This window comes from Trachypithecus francoisi, unplaced genomic scaffold (assembly GCF_009764315.1).
Source record: "Trachypithecus francoisi isolate TF-2019V2 unplaced genomic scaffold, Tfra_2.0 Lachesis_group11, whole genome shotgun sequence".
NCBI classification, from domain to species: Eukaryota; Metazoa; Chordata; class Mammalia; order Primates; family Cercopithecidae; genus Trachypithecus; species Trachypithecus francoisi.
In genome coordinates, this window is record NW_022681456.1 from 14,823,717 (window position 1) to 14,840,363 (window position 16,647).

Consider the following 16,647-nt stretch of genomic DNA (forward strand, 5'->3'; position numbering starts at 1 on the left):
AAAAAGTAACAAAGGACTACACAGCCTACATCTGTGCCTGTTTCTTCATCTCCCTCTCTCATTACTCTGATGTCCATCATCATCAATATATAAGTTGAAGAATTTGGTAAGTCCTTCTCTAAACCAGTAATCTTAATACTGTAGACCTTAAGTCTTCCTGAGCGTAACCTGTTGGTTGTGCCCTTTTAGAAGTACGTTCTTTCAAAAGTATGTTTCTTGGCTGGGCGCAGTGGCTCATGCCCGTAATCCCAGCCCTTTGGGAGACCGAAGCAGGCCGATCACCTGAGGTCAGGAGTTCGAGACCAGCCTGGCCAACATGGCAAAACCCCATCTCTACTAAAAATACAAAAACTTAGCCAGGCACGGTGGCACACGCCTGTAATCCCAGCTACTCAGGAGGCTGAGGCAGGAGAATCACTTGAACCCAAGAGGCAGAGGTTGCAGTGAGCCAAGATCGCGCCATTACACTCCAGCCTGGGTGACAAGCGAAATTCCATCTCAAAACCAAAAAAGTATGTTTCTTAATCTTTATTCTCAACATACCATTTGTTTTAGAGTCAGTTTCTACTATTTTCTACCATTTCTTGGATTGACGGTTTATAGTTCTTCTAAGGCTAGCTCTCTACCAGCTTAAATAATTTTTATTTTTTATCATGATGCACAATGACAAAAGCATCATGATAGGGTCTTGTTCTGTCACCTAGGCTGGAGTGCAGTGGCATGATCATAGTGCATTATAACCTCAAACTCCTGGCTCAAGCCATCCTCCCCACTCAGCCTCTCAACTAATTAGGACTACTGGTGTGTGCCACCACACTTGGCTAATTTTTTAAATTTTTTTGTAGAGATGGGGGTCTCACTATGTTGCCCAGGCTGGTCTTGAACTCCTGGCCTCAAGCAGTTCTTCCACCTTGGCTTCCCATGCCTGGGGTTACAGGCATTCACCACCATACCCAACCTTAAATTCTGACTTGTGAGTGAATTACTCTGTTTTTTATTTTTGTGTTCTTTTCCAATTAAAAATTCTCATTTCATACAAGGCTATGAGGATTCATAAGTTGAAATACTTTATGAAAAACATAATTCTGTGTAGGAATTCTTCAAAGATATTTTGAGAGACCTTAGATAAACAGTCCATAATATGGAATTATAGAAGAGAATCCCTTATAATCTTTTTTATTAAGTATATGTAAGAAATGTATGCACTTGTTTTAATGAGTGCCAGTGATCACATTCTAACTCCAGTGAGACAGCATGTTTAAGAATTATTTTCACTTCTGTTGGCTGTACTTTTTTTTTTTTTTTGAGATGGAGTCTTGCTCTGTTGCCCAGGCTGGAGTGCAATGGCATGATTTCGGCTCACTGCAACCTCCACCTCCCACGTTCAAGCGATTCTCCTGCCTCAGCCTCCCGAGTAGCCCTAATTATAGGCACATGCCACCAGTCCCGGCTAATTTTTGTATTTTTAGTAGAGACGGGGTTTCACGACGTTGGTCAGGCTGGTCTCGAACTCCTGACCTCGTGATCCACCCACCTCAGCCTCCCAAAGTGCTGGGATTACAGGCGTGAGCCATCGGGCCTGGCTGTAGTTTTTTCTTAGGAGAAAAAGTAAAAAAGGAAAGGTAGGAAAAAATATATTGATGCCCAGTCATGAATAATGGAAGACACATGTTTATTTTCTGGAACCAATTAACTTATTCATTTATTCAACAAATAAAGGGAGGGAACCTCTACTATCTGCCAGGAAATATGGTGGACCCTGCAGATCCAGAGGAAGTGAAACAGACATTGTGCCTGCATGGGGCTTATTATCTGCAGGGGAGATTAAGCAAGTAAACACACACGTAACTATATACAATATGTAATTCTGAAACTTGTAGCCGGGCATGGTGGCTCCTGCCTGTAATTCCAGCCCTTTGGTAGGCCTAGGAGGGTGGATCACTTGAGGTCAGGAGTTCAAGACCAGCTTGGCCAACATGGCAAAACCCTGTCTCTACTAAAAATACAAAAAATAGCCGAGTATGGTGGCATGTGCCTGTAATCCCAGCTACTTGAGAGGCTGAGGCAGGAGAATTGCTTGAACCCAGGAGGCGGAGGTTGCAGTGAGCTGAGATCGTTCCATTGCACTCTAGCCTGGGCAACAGAGCAAGACTCCGTCTCAAAAAAAAAAAGAAAAGAAACTTGCTTCAGGTAAGAGGACTTACTCCAGCAGAGAGTAAGGAAAGCCTACCTGATGAGGTGACATTTAAGCAGAAATTTCAAAAACAAATAGAAGCTAGCCAGCTGGTGCAAGAGATGGGAATGAGTGAGAAAGCAACAAGTACAAGAGCACTGAGACAGAGAGAACTTTAGATGTTCAAGGAAAAGGGGAAGGCCATAGAAGCTATGGCTGGTGTGCTACGTGGACAGTGCATCAGGACCAGAGAGACAGCAAAGGATGCAGATTATCGGGAATGCATGGAAACAATTTGAGGAAAGCAAAGATAGCAGACAGATGCAGACATCTACCAAGAAATCGCATTATCAGCTGGTGTCCTTTCAACATGGGCAAGTGATCATGTGTTTGAAGATTGAAAAAGAAGGTTTTGCTGGGCTGTCTTTTCGGAGGAAGTGATCATGAGTGCTGACAGGTCTGGCACTTTCCTTTCTATTACCCCTGGGGCTCTATGAGTATAGGGAGCAAAAAAGAGGAATTCAGTTGGATCTTTTTGCTCCAGGATTTCTCAGATAGGCAACCAGAATTAGAAGAAAGACACCACTGGCATAATCAACGAGAAAGAAAACCCTGGTCTGGAACTCATGGGATTTTAATTTTATTTTTGGCATGCTGCCACAGACCTACCTTGTAATAATATGAGTGTTTCAATACTTTTCTCTCCCTGATGTGATGACTTAAGAAGAACAGATAAAATTTATATTCTGAAGTAGAAGATAATTGTATTTGATGCACAAAAAATACATAGGTCAGAAAGAATTTTAAGTTATATCTTTCTATTTTATTATGAAATATGTAGAGGAAATATGATGGAAGAAAATCAAAACACATTTGCAAATAAAACTTTGAATGAGTTACCTTTAAAATGTAAGAGAGCTCAAAAAATAGAATATTTATGAAAACTTAATGTTAAATATGGTATCTTTTCATGAACTCTATTGAGTTCTTATACCTGAGCTTTAAAATATGTTATCTTTAAAAACAATAGAAATAAAAATTATTCATAAAGTTTATAATGGGTGGTTTACTCAAATTCCTAACACTTTTTCACTTGGGAACATAAATAGGATTTTTAACTCTCTCTCTTTTTTTTTTTTTTTTTTTTTTTTTTTTTTTTTTTTTGAGACGGAGTCTCGCTCTGTCACCCGGGCTGGAGTGCAGTGGCCGGATCTCAGCTCACTGCAAGCTCCGCCTCCCGGGTTTACGCCGTTCTCCTGCCTCAGCCTCCGGAGTAGCTGGGACTACAGGCGCCCGCCACCTCGCCCGGCTAGTTTTTTGTATTTTTGGTAGAGACGGGGTTTCATCGTGTTAGCCAGGATGGTCTCGATCTCCTGACCTCGTGATCCGCCCGTCTCGGCCTCCCAAAGTGCTGGGATTACAGGCTTGAGCCACCGCGCCCGGCGGATTTTTAACTCTCAATAGAAAATGTTGTGTATTAAACTTAGGAATGAGGAAATTAATTTATAGTTATATCTGCCTCTGTTAGTTTTATTTTACTTTGGACAAGTAACAAACCCAATACCTAGAAGAGTGCCTGGCACAGCATAGACACTCAGTAAATAACTGTGGAATGAATGAATAGACCAACAAAACCAAAAAAAAGGCAGAGAATAAATTAATTACCAAATATTAAATATCATACTCTACCGGTTCATTGAACATAATGGATCAAAAGGGTTAAATAATCTTACTATCTTTACAGTTTGAAAAAGTTAAATGAAAGTTAAATGAATACCCAACACAATAAGAATGTGCTTAATGAATGCCAATATATATGAATATGGGAGAAGGAATCTTTTGTCCCTTGATTGTTATAGTCAAGCAGACATATCTTTTCTTTTCTTTTTTTAATTTTTTGAGACAGAGTCTCACTCTGTTGCCCAGGCTGGAGTGCAGTGGTGCAATCTCGACTCACAAGCAGACATATCTTAAATTAGTCAAATTAATTTGACTAATCAAATAGTCAAAACAGATCTGAAACAGATTACCATTTTAGATAGGAAGTAAATTTGCTTTTTCAAAGAAGAACCTTAAAAAAATAAATAAAATGAAATCCATGAGTAGCTAGTGAGAGCATGACTTGCAGTTAACTGCTTTGCATCCAGAATAAAGATGCCCTGATTTTAGCAGGACGGTTCTACCACAGATAAGCCCCCAAAATGTAAAGTGGGACAATGAAAATTTCCCTTTGACATCAGAATGCCAGGTTACTTACTCTCCAGTCCTTGCCTCTGCTCTGGTCTTTCCTGGGCCCTGAGGGGATTCTAATCCAATTTTTTTTTTTTTTTTTTTTTTGAGACAGAGCCTTGCCCTGTTGCTCTGTTGCCCAGGCTGGAGTGCAGTGGCGCGATCTCAGCTAACTGCAAGCTCGGCCTCCCGGGTTCACACCATTCTCCTGCCTCAGCTTCCTGAGTAGCTGGGACTATAGGCGCCTGCCACCACGCCCGGCTAATTTTTTGTATTTTTAGTAGAGACGGGGTTTTACCATGTTAGCCAGGATGGTCTCTATCTCCTGACCTCGTGATCTGCCTCTGCCTCCCAAAATGCTGGGATTACAGGCGTGCGCCACCACGGCCAGCCCAATCCGGTCTTCTTTTTGAGCAAGAATGATTTGATAAGGCTAAAAGCATATTCTGACAAAGTAAACTTCAGGTACTTATTTTTCCCCCTGGCTAGTGTTGCCACGCTACTTCTTTCAATAACAAGAACATCGCCACGTCTCTAGACTAGTAGTTCTTCAGGAACCTTTTTTTTCACCTACCATGTAGCACAGTGTCTGTTACATAGTAAATGCTCAATAAATGTTCTGTGAACTAAATTGAAAAAATTGGCCTAGGACACAACTCCACACCTCAATTCTTGATTATTCACAAGTGACTCTGGTACAAATTTTTAATCCAGATTGTTTCCTTGTTGCCATCTAACCTGCTTCTGAGCCTCCATCCATTCCTTTTTTTTTTTTTTTTCCTGAGACGGAGTCTCGCTCTGTCGCCCAGGCTGGAGTGCAGTGGCCGGAGCTCAGCTCACTGCAAGCTCCACCTCCCGGGTTCACATTCTCCTGCCTCAGCCTCCTGAGTAGCTGGGACTACAGGCGCCCGCCACCTCGCCCGGCTAATTTTTTGTATTTTTAGTAGAGACGGGGTTTCACCATGTTAGCCAGGATGGTCTCGATCTCCTGACCTCATGATCCGCCCGTCTCGGCCTCCCCAAGTGCTGGAATTACAGGCTTGAGCCACCGCACCCGGCCCATCCCATTCCTTAAAATCATTGTGTATAGAGCCATAGCAAATAATATTTTAATATTATCCTAAGCAACAAAGTCTGTCTTTTAAATTTGTTAAACAAAAGGTGTATTTTTATTTTACTAAAGTATAAAATTAATTCCCTTTGCCTGTTGCTGCCTTCTATTAGTATAGATCATAAGACTTTAATATATTAAAAGCATTGTTCTTGAATCAGTGTTATTTTAGGTATGCTTATTGAACTCCAGTCATAAGGGTCTCTTTCTAGGGATTATTTAGAGAACATAGAGAACATTTTTTCCTTTTCTTTTCTTTTCTTTTTTTTTTTTTTTTTTTTTTGAGGCGGAGTCTCGCTCTGTCTGCCGGACTGGAGTGCAGTGGCCGGATCTCAGCTCACTGCAAGCTCCGCCTCCCGGGTTTACGCCATTCTCCTGCCTCAGCCTCCCGAGTAGCTGGGACTACAGGCGCCCGCCACCTCGCCCAGCTAGTTTTTGTATTTTTAGTAGAGACGGGGTTTCACCGTGTTAGCCAGGATGGTCTCGATCTCCTGACCTCGTGATCCACCCGTCTCGGCCTCCCAAAGTGCTGGGATTACAGGCTTGAGCCACCGCGCCCGGCCTTTTTTTTTTTTTAAATGGGGCAACAGTTCATTCTATAAAATATAATAAGTGTTCCAAAAACTATTGTTTTAAAAAGTCATTCTACTGGCCAGGCACAGTGGCTCACACCTTTAATCTCAGCACTTTGGGAGGCCAAGGCAGGGAGATCAAGAGTTCGGGAGTTCGAGACGAGCCTGGCCAATATAGTGAAAACCTGTCTGCTAAAAATACAAAGATTAGCTAGGCGTGGTGGCACGCGCCTGTAATCTCAGCTACTCCGGAGTCTAAGGCAGGAGAACTGCTTAGACTCTCCTAAACCTGGAGAGGACGGAGGTTGCAGTGAGCCAAGATGATGCCAGTGCACTTCAGCCTGGGCGACAGAGCAAGACTCTGTCTGGTTGTGGGGGAAAAAAGGCCATTCTACCCTGACTCCTAAAGCTTTATTTGACCCTTCCTATTGCCAGTGTTAGTTCTTTCCCACTCCTCTCTTTTAAAAAAGGAACAGCTTTCACCATCTTTGCGGGATTAAAAAAAAAAAAAGAAATGTCCTTGAGGGAATAGGATATTCTGGTTTATTTTCACTTGCTTCAGTGGCCTTTCCTATTATTTTTGCTGAATAGAGGGGCGGGTTCTTTGACTCTTCAACTCACATTTGGCAAAGTAGAAGTAAATTAACAGATGAAGGTAATGTTTCTTAAACAGAGCTGTTACTTCTCTTTCTTTCTCCTCAGCCTTTTGCTAGTCATCTTTTCTCTCCAACTATCCTTCCAAGTTAAAAGACGCTTTTTCATCTTCTCCTCCCCTTCCTCTAGCCCCAGCTTTTGATAGCTACACCTGCTTTGGCAATTATTTAATAATTTTGAAATGAACAAAACAAAGGAGAGTGGTGGGTCTGCTGATCCCTTCTCCACAGCGTAAAAAGTGTGGGAGTCTATAAAAAGGTTTCTCATCACCGGATAAAAGCCATTTTTAGATACATCCCCACACACCCCGCTGTGTAAAGGTGTGCTTATGTGTGTGTCACTATTTTACGACTTTCTTAGAGTACAGAGTGGCAGGTTTTTATGAAATACAAATTTGAATTCTGTTAAATAATCCAAAAGAAAATGTCATTTGCTCAAAATCTCCTCAGACCTATATTCTTGTGTTTGTTTATTCAGCAAACATTTACTGAATGCCTACTAAGTATCAAGCACTATGCCAGGTGCTAGGGAGACTGAGATTTTTCAAACGACATTTACTCTGCCTTCAAAAAGCCCACAGCCTTATGCAGAGGCAGACAAGTAAGTGTGATGAGTACTGTGATAAAGGTAAACCCAAAGCACAACTCAGTCCAGAGGAGTGACTTCCTAGGTTAAAGTCAAGTTCATTTAGAAACTATAGGCAAGTGGCTGGGCGCTATGGCTCACGCCTGTAATTCCAGCACTTTGGGAGGCCAGGGCGAGCAGATCGCTTGAGCCCAGGAGTTCAAGACTAGCCTGGGCAACATAGTGAGACACCAGCTCTATTAACGAAGAAAATATATTTAGAAAAAGAAACTCTAGGCAAATGCCTACGCCAGGAGCCTTCATTTCAGAAGTGAAGTGAAGGTCAGACACCTAAAGGAAAGACTTCCAAATAGAAGAAAAGCCCCTTGTCTAGGGTATAATAGTAAAGTTTGTGCCTCATGCTTCACATATTTCATTCTTATACAGAAATTCAATTCTTTTACCAAAGATTTTGAACAAACATTATGACAGCTTCCTTTTTAATCTGAAGACATTTATTTTTTATGATGAAACAGTGTTGTGGGCTGGGCACAGTAGCTCGTGCCTGTAATCCGAGCACTTTGAAAGGCCAAGGCAGGCAGATTGCCTGAGTTCAAGAGTTTGAGACCAGCCTGGGCAACATGTGAAACCCCATCCCTACTAAAATACAAAAAAATTAACTGAGTATGGTGGTACGTGCCTGTAGTCCCAGCTACTCAGGAGGCTGAGCACGAGAATCACTTGAACCCAGGAGGTGGAGAGGTAGCAGTGAGCCAAGATAGTGCCACTACACTCCAGCCTGGGCAACAGAGCAATACTGTCTCAAAAACAAAAACAAAAACAACGTGGTAAATTTACCAGGTTAACGTAGGTTTATTTAAAACTGGTATTTCAAGGAGTTATTTTTGTTTGTTCCCGGACGATTATGTTTTAAAGATAAATTATAACCATGCCATATATTTTGCCTTGGCAAAGTAGATTTATTCTTCTTAATCATCTAAAATCATTCTTTGAAGATTTCAGCCTTATCATTGGTAAATAATCTGTATCTAGTGCATAACTGCATAAAAATAGAAATTAACCCTTTCCGTTGTTAAATCTTAAGATGTGTGCAGTTCAGAAACTCTGGAAGCCAGGTATAGTGGTCTTTTACAAAGGCACTGTTACTTAAAGGGGCAGTATAACCAACAGAAAATACTTCCAGTAAAGTTGATACTTTAATTTCTTTGAGCTTACTTCTCAAGTTACATTCTCCCATTTTTAAATAGCTTCATAAGCTGTCTTTGGAGTTTTGAACCTGTTTTATGCAGTGGAATTGAATATTTTAAAATTCATTTCCTAATGTACTTGAAATGACTATCCACTGTTAGACTAAAATTTTGTTCCATTTTGTGGTCTCTTGTATAATATTTGAAGACTTTTACTGATGGTGATCTCTATTATGAAAATGATCTGGAAAACTGATAATGATTTTATAAAAGGAAAAAAATGTAGGGGAAGCAAAGAGTTATACTATTAGCATTATTATATTTAAAGTGAGTTAAAATTTTGAAACTATTCTTTGGACTACAAAAATAGCATTATTTTTAAAATATATTTGAGTTATTTAATTATATATGTGTCAACTAAAATCAATGTCATTTCAAGTTTTAATTTTTCCAGTGTACTTCAACTTCCTCAAGTTTAGTAAACTTAGAAAATATATTGTGGCGGCTGGGCGCGGTGGCTCAAGCCTGTAATCCCAGCACTTTGGGAGGCCGAGACGGGCGGATCACGAGGTCAGGAGATCGAGACAATCCTGGCTAACACTGTGAAACCCCGTCTCTACTAAAAAAAAAAATACAAAAAAACTAGCCGGGCGAGATGGCGGGCGCCTGTAGTCCCAGCTACTCGGGAGGCTGAGGCAGGAGAATGGCGTGAACCCGGGAGGCGGAGCTTGCAGTGAGCTGAGATCCGGCCACTGCACTCCAGCAGCCCCGGCGACAGAGCAAGACTCCGTCTCAAAAAAAAAAAAAAAAAAGAAAAGAAATATATTGTGGCTTTTAATTGGAGAAGCAGAACCCTAAACCATGCTTCTAAGGAGTTAATTTTTATCAGAGATAAAATAATAAAATTGCACCTATTTGTACATGAATAAATTTTGTTCTGGTCTGTCATGTGGAGAATGTGGATTCTAGTGTCGTTGGTTATCCTTATAAATCAAGTTACTACAATGTGAAACTGAGTTGTTGCCCACATATTTGAGGTCTCCCTCTCAATCAATGTACTTGATAAGTTAACCAATTCACCAAAACTTGGTAAGTTAGCATATTCACCAAAACTATGACTTGTTAAGACCTCATATAAAATCACAGGCTTCTACCTAGCATATCTCTTCCGATTACTGGCATTTAAGAGCTGCTTGCTTTTCTGGCACTGTAATATTAAGTTAAATTTTGGACATAAATTTATTAGCAAATATGCAGTAATGTAAATGGTAGCAGGTCCCAGTGCCTTCCTCTTTAGAACCTTAAACCTAGTGCATGAATCCCAATTACACACGTTCTCACTCTTCCCTGTAAAATAAGAGTTCAAATTTCACAAGAAATCATGTAGAATAATTTTAACTGACCCTTCAAATATTTTCTTTTATGTTTTAAAAACTTGCAAGTTTTATAAGCCACCAATATGGCACCACTAACTATGGCTGCTAAGTGCTTGAAACGTAGCTAGTATGACTTAGGAACTGAATTTTGCACTTAATTTTGTTTTAATTAATTTTAATTGAATTGAATTTTTAGCTAAAATAGTCATATGTGGCTGGTCACTGTCTTGTTGGACAGCATGGCTGTAGAAAATACTTGAATTTGATATATATGCCCTCAATGGCAAGTTTATTAAAGATCCCTTCGTTATTTGAGCTATAATACATAAATTTTAAAAAATTCTCCAGAGAGGTGTAATGGTAGATACCTTCCTAATACATCGAAGCATTTTAAATGTATAAAAGGAAAAAGAAAATCAGCCCAATTTAATCTTGGGTCTTGGCTTTTGCATAAAAATCTGGATGTAAAATTTAATTTCTCCCAAAATTTTAGACTATAATAAAATGTTGTATTTTGTAAACCTCTTTAATTTTTGTTTCCTGATGAAGAAAAGAGCCATTATAAAAAATTTCAAGTGGTCATGGATAAAATGCAATACTGACTTCTCACAAATGGTTTCTCCTAAAACCCTAGGGAAATAAGGAATTAATTTCTCCTTTTCCACCCTGAACATGTACTATTTTAAAATCCCCCATGGTTGTACATGTTTTTGAGGTACAAATTACTATAGTGTCCTTTTTTCTGAAGGGTTATAGCCACTTAATGACTGACCACTTCATCTTTATAGAGAGGAACATCGTCGTCCTTTGATAGCATTTTCCCCTTTAAAAGTCATTTCAGTTGCATTTAAGAAACATCCATTATTATCCTTCCAGGGAATGCTATTTTTTCACTGGGCGTTAGAACAAGATTAATTATCTTTGCCTATCAAGAAGCACAGGCTTGATTAAATCAGTCAAGGACATTAAATTCCAGCTTTACTCAGTCTGGTGACCATACCAATGCTGAGTTGAAGAAGAATTTGTGAAAGTAGCATTTGGTTAAAATTGTACGCCTGTTGCTTTAAATCTAAAAAAAAATCCTTTCAGAAGCTGTAGAGAGAAGGTGCTAGAACTGTGTACGATCATGACTGGAAAGCAGGATCCCTCAGTGACTGCCGAATCTTCCCAGCACAAGATAGAGAGGCAGTTCAGCACAAGCCTACATTGGTTCTAGGCAGAACGATGATCCTACCGAACAGATCTCAAATAAAATTAAATTGAGAAAGCAGATCTTTCAAGGGAATGAGGCGGAGGCTCGCTTTTATGTTAAAAGCCACCAGCATCCTCCTTGCTAGACATGGACATGACATTTTTAAAGGAATTATCTGGTTACAGCGTTTTAAGCAAACTGTTCTAAGGAGTCTGTACATTGCATTATTTTTTCTATTCTTTTTTTCTTTTGCATATATGTAATTCTGGAGGTAAAGAAAAAGCCTGCCAGGGATTCAGAAGGCATCCCACTAGCGATCAGCTGACATTCCTAACTGAAGGCTGCAATGTGTTGCTTATTCATTTTGTACCGTGGGAGCTGCGGGGACTAGCAGAGAGCTAAACTATGCATTTCAAACAGCAGTGCTTGTGCAGAAAGAGGGGTGAGAGAGAGGCAGCCGGCGAGGAAAGAGCACAGCTGGACTTTCTCCTTGTTTTTATCCATTTCTGCAGGATCATGTATTCATAAGGGATGAGGCGGGCCACGGCGATCCCAGGCCTGAGCCGCGGCCTACCCAGTCAGTTCAGAGCCAGGCCCTCCACTACCGGAACAGAGAGCGCTTTGCCACGATCAAATCAGCATCTTTGGTAAGCAAACACCCCTCTACCCACCTTCCCTTCCTTCCCCTCCTCCCCATCTGGCAGCCTCTCGCCCTCCCTGAGCCTCTCTCGGCTTCATGGATGGGAGGGAAGGAGTCAAGAATGTTTTCTCTCTCCTAATAATTTTATTCATTTTAGGAAAAAAATCTGTTGGCATAGCAACCTGATTTCAGATATTTTAGCATTGTCTATGGCATGGAAAAAAAAAACCTTTGTGTGTGTGTGTGTCTGTGTGCGTGTGTGTCTGTGTGTGTGTTTGTATATGCTGTATGTGCAAAATATAAGGCCTTTGAGATGAAGTTGCTAGCCTGTCCGGTTTTTTAAAAGCTATTTGTCTTTTCATTGAAATAAATAATGCTAAAAATTGTTTAAGGTATTGATGTATATGTATGCAGGGCACTGTGCTTCTTTTTGTATAGATGCATGTGTGTCTATAATGTATACACACACATCAAAAGATAAAATATAATTTTTAAAAATATATGGTTACCGGCTAATGTATATAATTGTAGAAAATAAGATACTCGTTTCTCAGGGATGGATTGCTGGTTTGTTCTGGTTCATTCATTTATTTATTGCAACAATGGTAGTGGCTGCACTTCCCCATTTAACCCCTGAAGAATTTCCTGGCACCAATAAAGCAAGAAGGGCTTTGTAGGAGAGGATAGGGCTGATTGTGGAAGAAAAGAGACTGTAGGATTCTTCAGCATTTTTACTATTGCAAATGTGATTGCTGGATGCCCTTGTAGTAGCAAAAGGGGTGTGTGCTGGAAGAGTTAGTTTTCATGCCTCCTCCCCTCGGCCCCCCACGCGTGCGCGTGCGCGCTCACGCTCACACACACACACTCACATCGTTTCATCCTTGGCACTCTAAACTCTCTTTAATCTTTTGCTTCTGAATCTCACTTCTCAACCAAAAAATTATTGAAATATTAGTTGTTTTGGCCAAATGGATGTTAGAGGTCACATGGGCAGGAAGAGTTAGTGTACACTGCTTGGCTATTACATTTAGAACCTATGATGACATCATCCGAGGCCGACCCAGAAATGATCATTTTTCTTGTCCTATTTTTCAAACCTGATTTCTACTTTTATTTCTCAAGTCTTCTAAAGGCTTCGATTATACTTGAAATTTACAATGGATTATAACCTTTAAAAACCCAAATACAAGGAAAAATGGAAGTTAAAGCACCTACATATTGCTATGCCTGCTGCTGTCCAAAAGCAAGCAATTTAATTTAAACTGCTTATAAATAAGCCCACTTTTAAGTTCCTTTATATAGAAGTTTCTTATGATCTCTTTGATGAGCAATTTTTCATTTTAAAGGAATGCTACACTATGTAATGGAGATCTTAAAATGTCCACTATGTATTTGCTAATGATTGTTAAGCACCTAAAAATATGCTTTTGCATCTGGATAAAGCATCATGAGATTACCAAATAATCATTATTTTCATGCCATGATATCTGACAAAAGAAGAAATATGGTGCTTTAGAGAACTATGACTACTTACCATCGACTCTGGTGAGACTTGTACCTTTATCCAGACCCGTTCATGTTGAAATGAGTGGAGATATGATAACAAGCTCTGAGCATCCGAGCACCATCAGCGGTTTTACATGTGAAGCAGACATTACACCAAGTGGCTTTCCCCCTCTGGGACAGGTTCTCTTTTCTCTCTTGCCACACCCTCATTCCCACATCATATATTCATGACCCTCTCCTACCTCCCAGCAAGAGATTACTACAGCCATGCCAGAATAATCTCACGCTCGCATCTGTGAACTCACCCAGGGCTACTCTGTGTGTATATCAGCCATCACAGTCTTCCTTTCTGTGGATGATAAAAGCTGCTTCCCTACTAGGCCACCTCAGGGCTACGGGCAGTGTCCTCAGGAACCCTCTGAATCCTACAGGCTTCCTAGTGCCCATCCAGAGAACAGCTGCAACCAGTCTCTCTAATGAAGTTTTGATTTGCTAAAAGGCCCCTGCCCCTATATTAAGTTAAAAACAGAGTAGCTGATATGCTGTTGCTTTAGCCACAAAATGAGTTGTTTTTTGTGGTGCGCCCTCTCTAAACGTAGTGCTTTGGGAGTCATGGTTGGGATTGACGGAAGTTTACCAGAGTTCAGTGGTATTTGTATCTAGTGGCTTTTAGGGAGGGAAAAAAAATGGAAGGGAAAAGGTAGGGTGTTTTGTGGTTCCATGTCCCATTTTGAACAATCTAACTATTGGTATGGATTTTTTAATGTATATTACCAAGTACTACAATTCTACCCACTATATTGTTTTAAAGCCTAATGCCAATAGTAGTATATAAATCAGGACACTGGAATATCATACAATATTTAATTTTTAAAAATATATTATGAATTCTGTTGTGTTTTATGGATCCCAGCTCAAACGCAAATGACTAAAATGACATAAAAGTAAGAGCAAGATCATGGGAAAGTGAAAGTCCAGTATAATAAAAAATCAAGTCATTGTTGAAATCTTGCCTTCTCATAGTTGGTGGCAATACTATATTTATTTATTCATTTATTTTGATTTTACTCTTTCTTTAACATCTTCTAGTAGAGGCGCTAACAAGTCACAAAGAGGTCCAAAGGTCAACAGGAAGGAAAAAGGAAATTTTCCTTTTTATCAGGCCAGGCGCGGTGGCTCAAGCCTGTAATCCCAGCACTTTGGGAGGCCGAGGCGGGCGGATCACAAGGTCAGGAGATCGAGACCATCCTGGCTAACATGGTGAAACCCCACCTCTACTAAAAAATACAAAAACTAGCCGGGCGTGGTGGCCGGCGCCTGTAGTCCCAGCTACTCGGGAGGCTGAGGCAGGAGAATGACGTGAACCCGGGAGGCGGAGCTTGCAGTGAGCTGAGATCCGGCCACTATACTCCAGCCTGGGTGACAGCGAGACTCCGTCTCAAAAAAAAAAAAAAAGAAATTAGTTTTTCAACAACTAGATAAATAAATGATGAAATGCATATTTTAAATTGACTTGCAAACTGACAAAGATATTAGTTTTCCTAAAATTTGTTTATGAGCCTACCTCTTCAACATGAGCCTAAAAGAGGCCTGGCTTTGTGCTTTTCCCCTTTAGTATTACTTTCAACATTGTACTTTTGAATGAGGTTACTGACAAGTGTATGAAGAAGCCCATGGGCTTTGGGCCTGTATTGCTACATGCCTTTATTGTTTTGGCACCTTCTAACTGAGATTTTTGTATTATGCACTGCTGCACAGTTGCATTTGTAACAAAGGATAAGGAAGGACTATAAACTTTGATACCAGATGAAATCCTGAGAAAACTTTAGCATTGTAACTTTTTATTACCATTGTACAATTTTTATTATAATTTTCTAAGGACAGAGATTATTGCCCTTATGTTGAAGAATTAGGAAAAGGAAGGGTATTTCACAGCATCTTTATTTTAACCTTTCTTTTCCTTCTTCTGTAAGGAAGTTCATATTGGGCTCATGTGTTATCTGGAAAAAGGAGTTGTTTATGTAGTTCTGCAGAATCACTAATCTGATTTCTTGGGCCCTTGAGATGTGCCTTCCTTGAGTTTTTATGGAGAGCCTCATGTTTTAATTATATTAGTGATTCATGAGGGTGTTTTCAGCTGTTGCTACATCTGATGTCATTTCTTCTGAAAACTTTGTAATGTCCGGAGCTCTTGGCTGTTTCCATGGTAGAGATATTCATATAAAGAGCGCTGTATCTATTAGAGTTCAGCTTTTGACTTTGTGAAGGAATTCTCACTGCCCCTCTTCACCTGTGACTGCATTACACAGGCGAATTTATGTTAAAACACATGTCGGGGAGAAGGGCATGAGAGGGGAATTCCCAAGGAGGCATGTAGGAGAAAAGTATTATTGTTCTATTAATGCAAATATCGATTCTTTTACTTCGCTTTGCCAGATTATAGAAAAACCCATAAAAAGAGAATCTTTATTTGGAGTTTTTAAAATACACCCTAATAATTCAGCTAATTGTGAAATTGGATACCTGAATGAATTTGGTACATAAGAATAAAAATATGAGAGCCTCATCAGTAAGTGCTACTGTTTCAGCTCTCATGAGCCCAGTCCTATTTGTAAATGCTTGAAAATGTGTTCTCTTCCTGGGCAGTATACCAGAGGATGCTTATCAAAATATTGCGTATCTCTTCACTTATTCTTGACTTCTTAACTCACTAAGGTCATTGCTGATACCATTTCTCACTTATGCTGTCCAGTCTACATGCCCAACCCATATGGTCAAAGTCTCTCAATAAATGTGTGTTGAATAAATGAATGAACGAATGAATGAGGTCACCTCCAGCCCTGCTATCAAATGAGAATTTGGATTTATAAGTTTGCATTTCAGAATTCTTCATGTAACATATTCTTTTCTAAATGCAGAATTGCCTGTTATCAGTCATTACTTTTAGCAAAAACTTAAAAACAGTTTTTCCTTAGGTATTCTAAAGAATAGAATGTTAAGTTTCTAATGCCAAAATGTGACTCACTGTATTCTTTTTAAGAACTTGCTATAAATTTCATTTGTTCTAAGTGCTAAGGTGGCCACTTTTATCATATGCATCATTTTGATTCTTACATATTATTAATCTTGTAAGTTGGCTTTGATCTCTTCAGAGGGTAACGTTATCAGCCACCATGCTCTTGTTTTGTGTTCAGGAAGTTGCTTATTATTTGTGTTCAGGAAGTGCGGTGTTTTGTACATGGGAGGGACACTCTGCACTTCGGATGAAGTGGTTTGTTTTAGGGCTGAATTTTGCTGGAATTAAATAAAGTAGCATTGAACAGCTGTAGGAACCTTTAGAAAACAAGTTTTGGTCTTCCTTTTCATGGTACATTATTTATTATTTATTTGTTTATTTTACATATTCTAGATACATGAAATGA

General features: G+C 39.8%; 1 protein-coding gene across 7 annotated transcripts in view; it reads left to right on the forward strand.

The window, feature by feature from the left end:
• The window catches only part of TAOK3 (TAO kinase 3), a 237,520-nt gene that overhangs the window by 182,806 nt on the left and 38,067 nt on the right, over positions 1–16,647 (forward strand). For all 7 annotated transcript variants that reach the window (XM_033220428.1, XM_033220434.1, XM_033220430.1 and 4 more), the window contains one exon: positions 11,592–11,726. In XM_033220428.1, the coding sequence (XP_033076319.1) occupies positions 11,592–11,726 (135 nt within the window). The remainder of the gene's footprint in view (positions 1–11,591; positions 11,727–16,647) is intronic.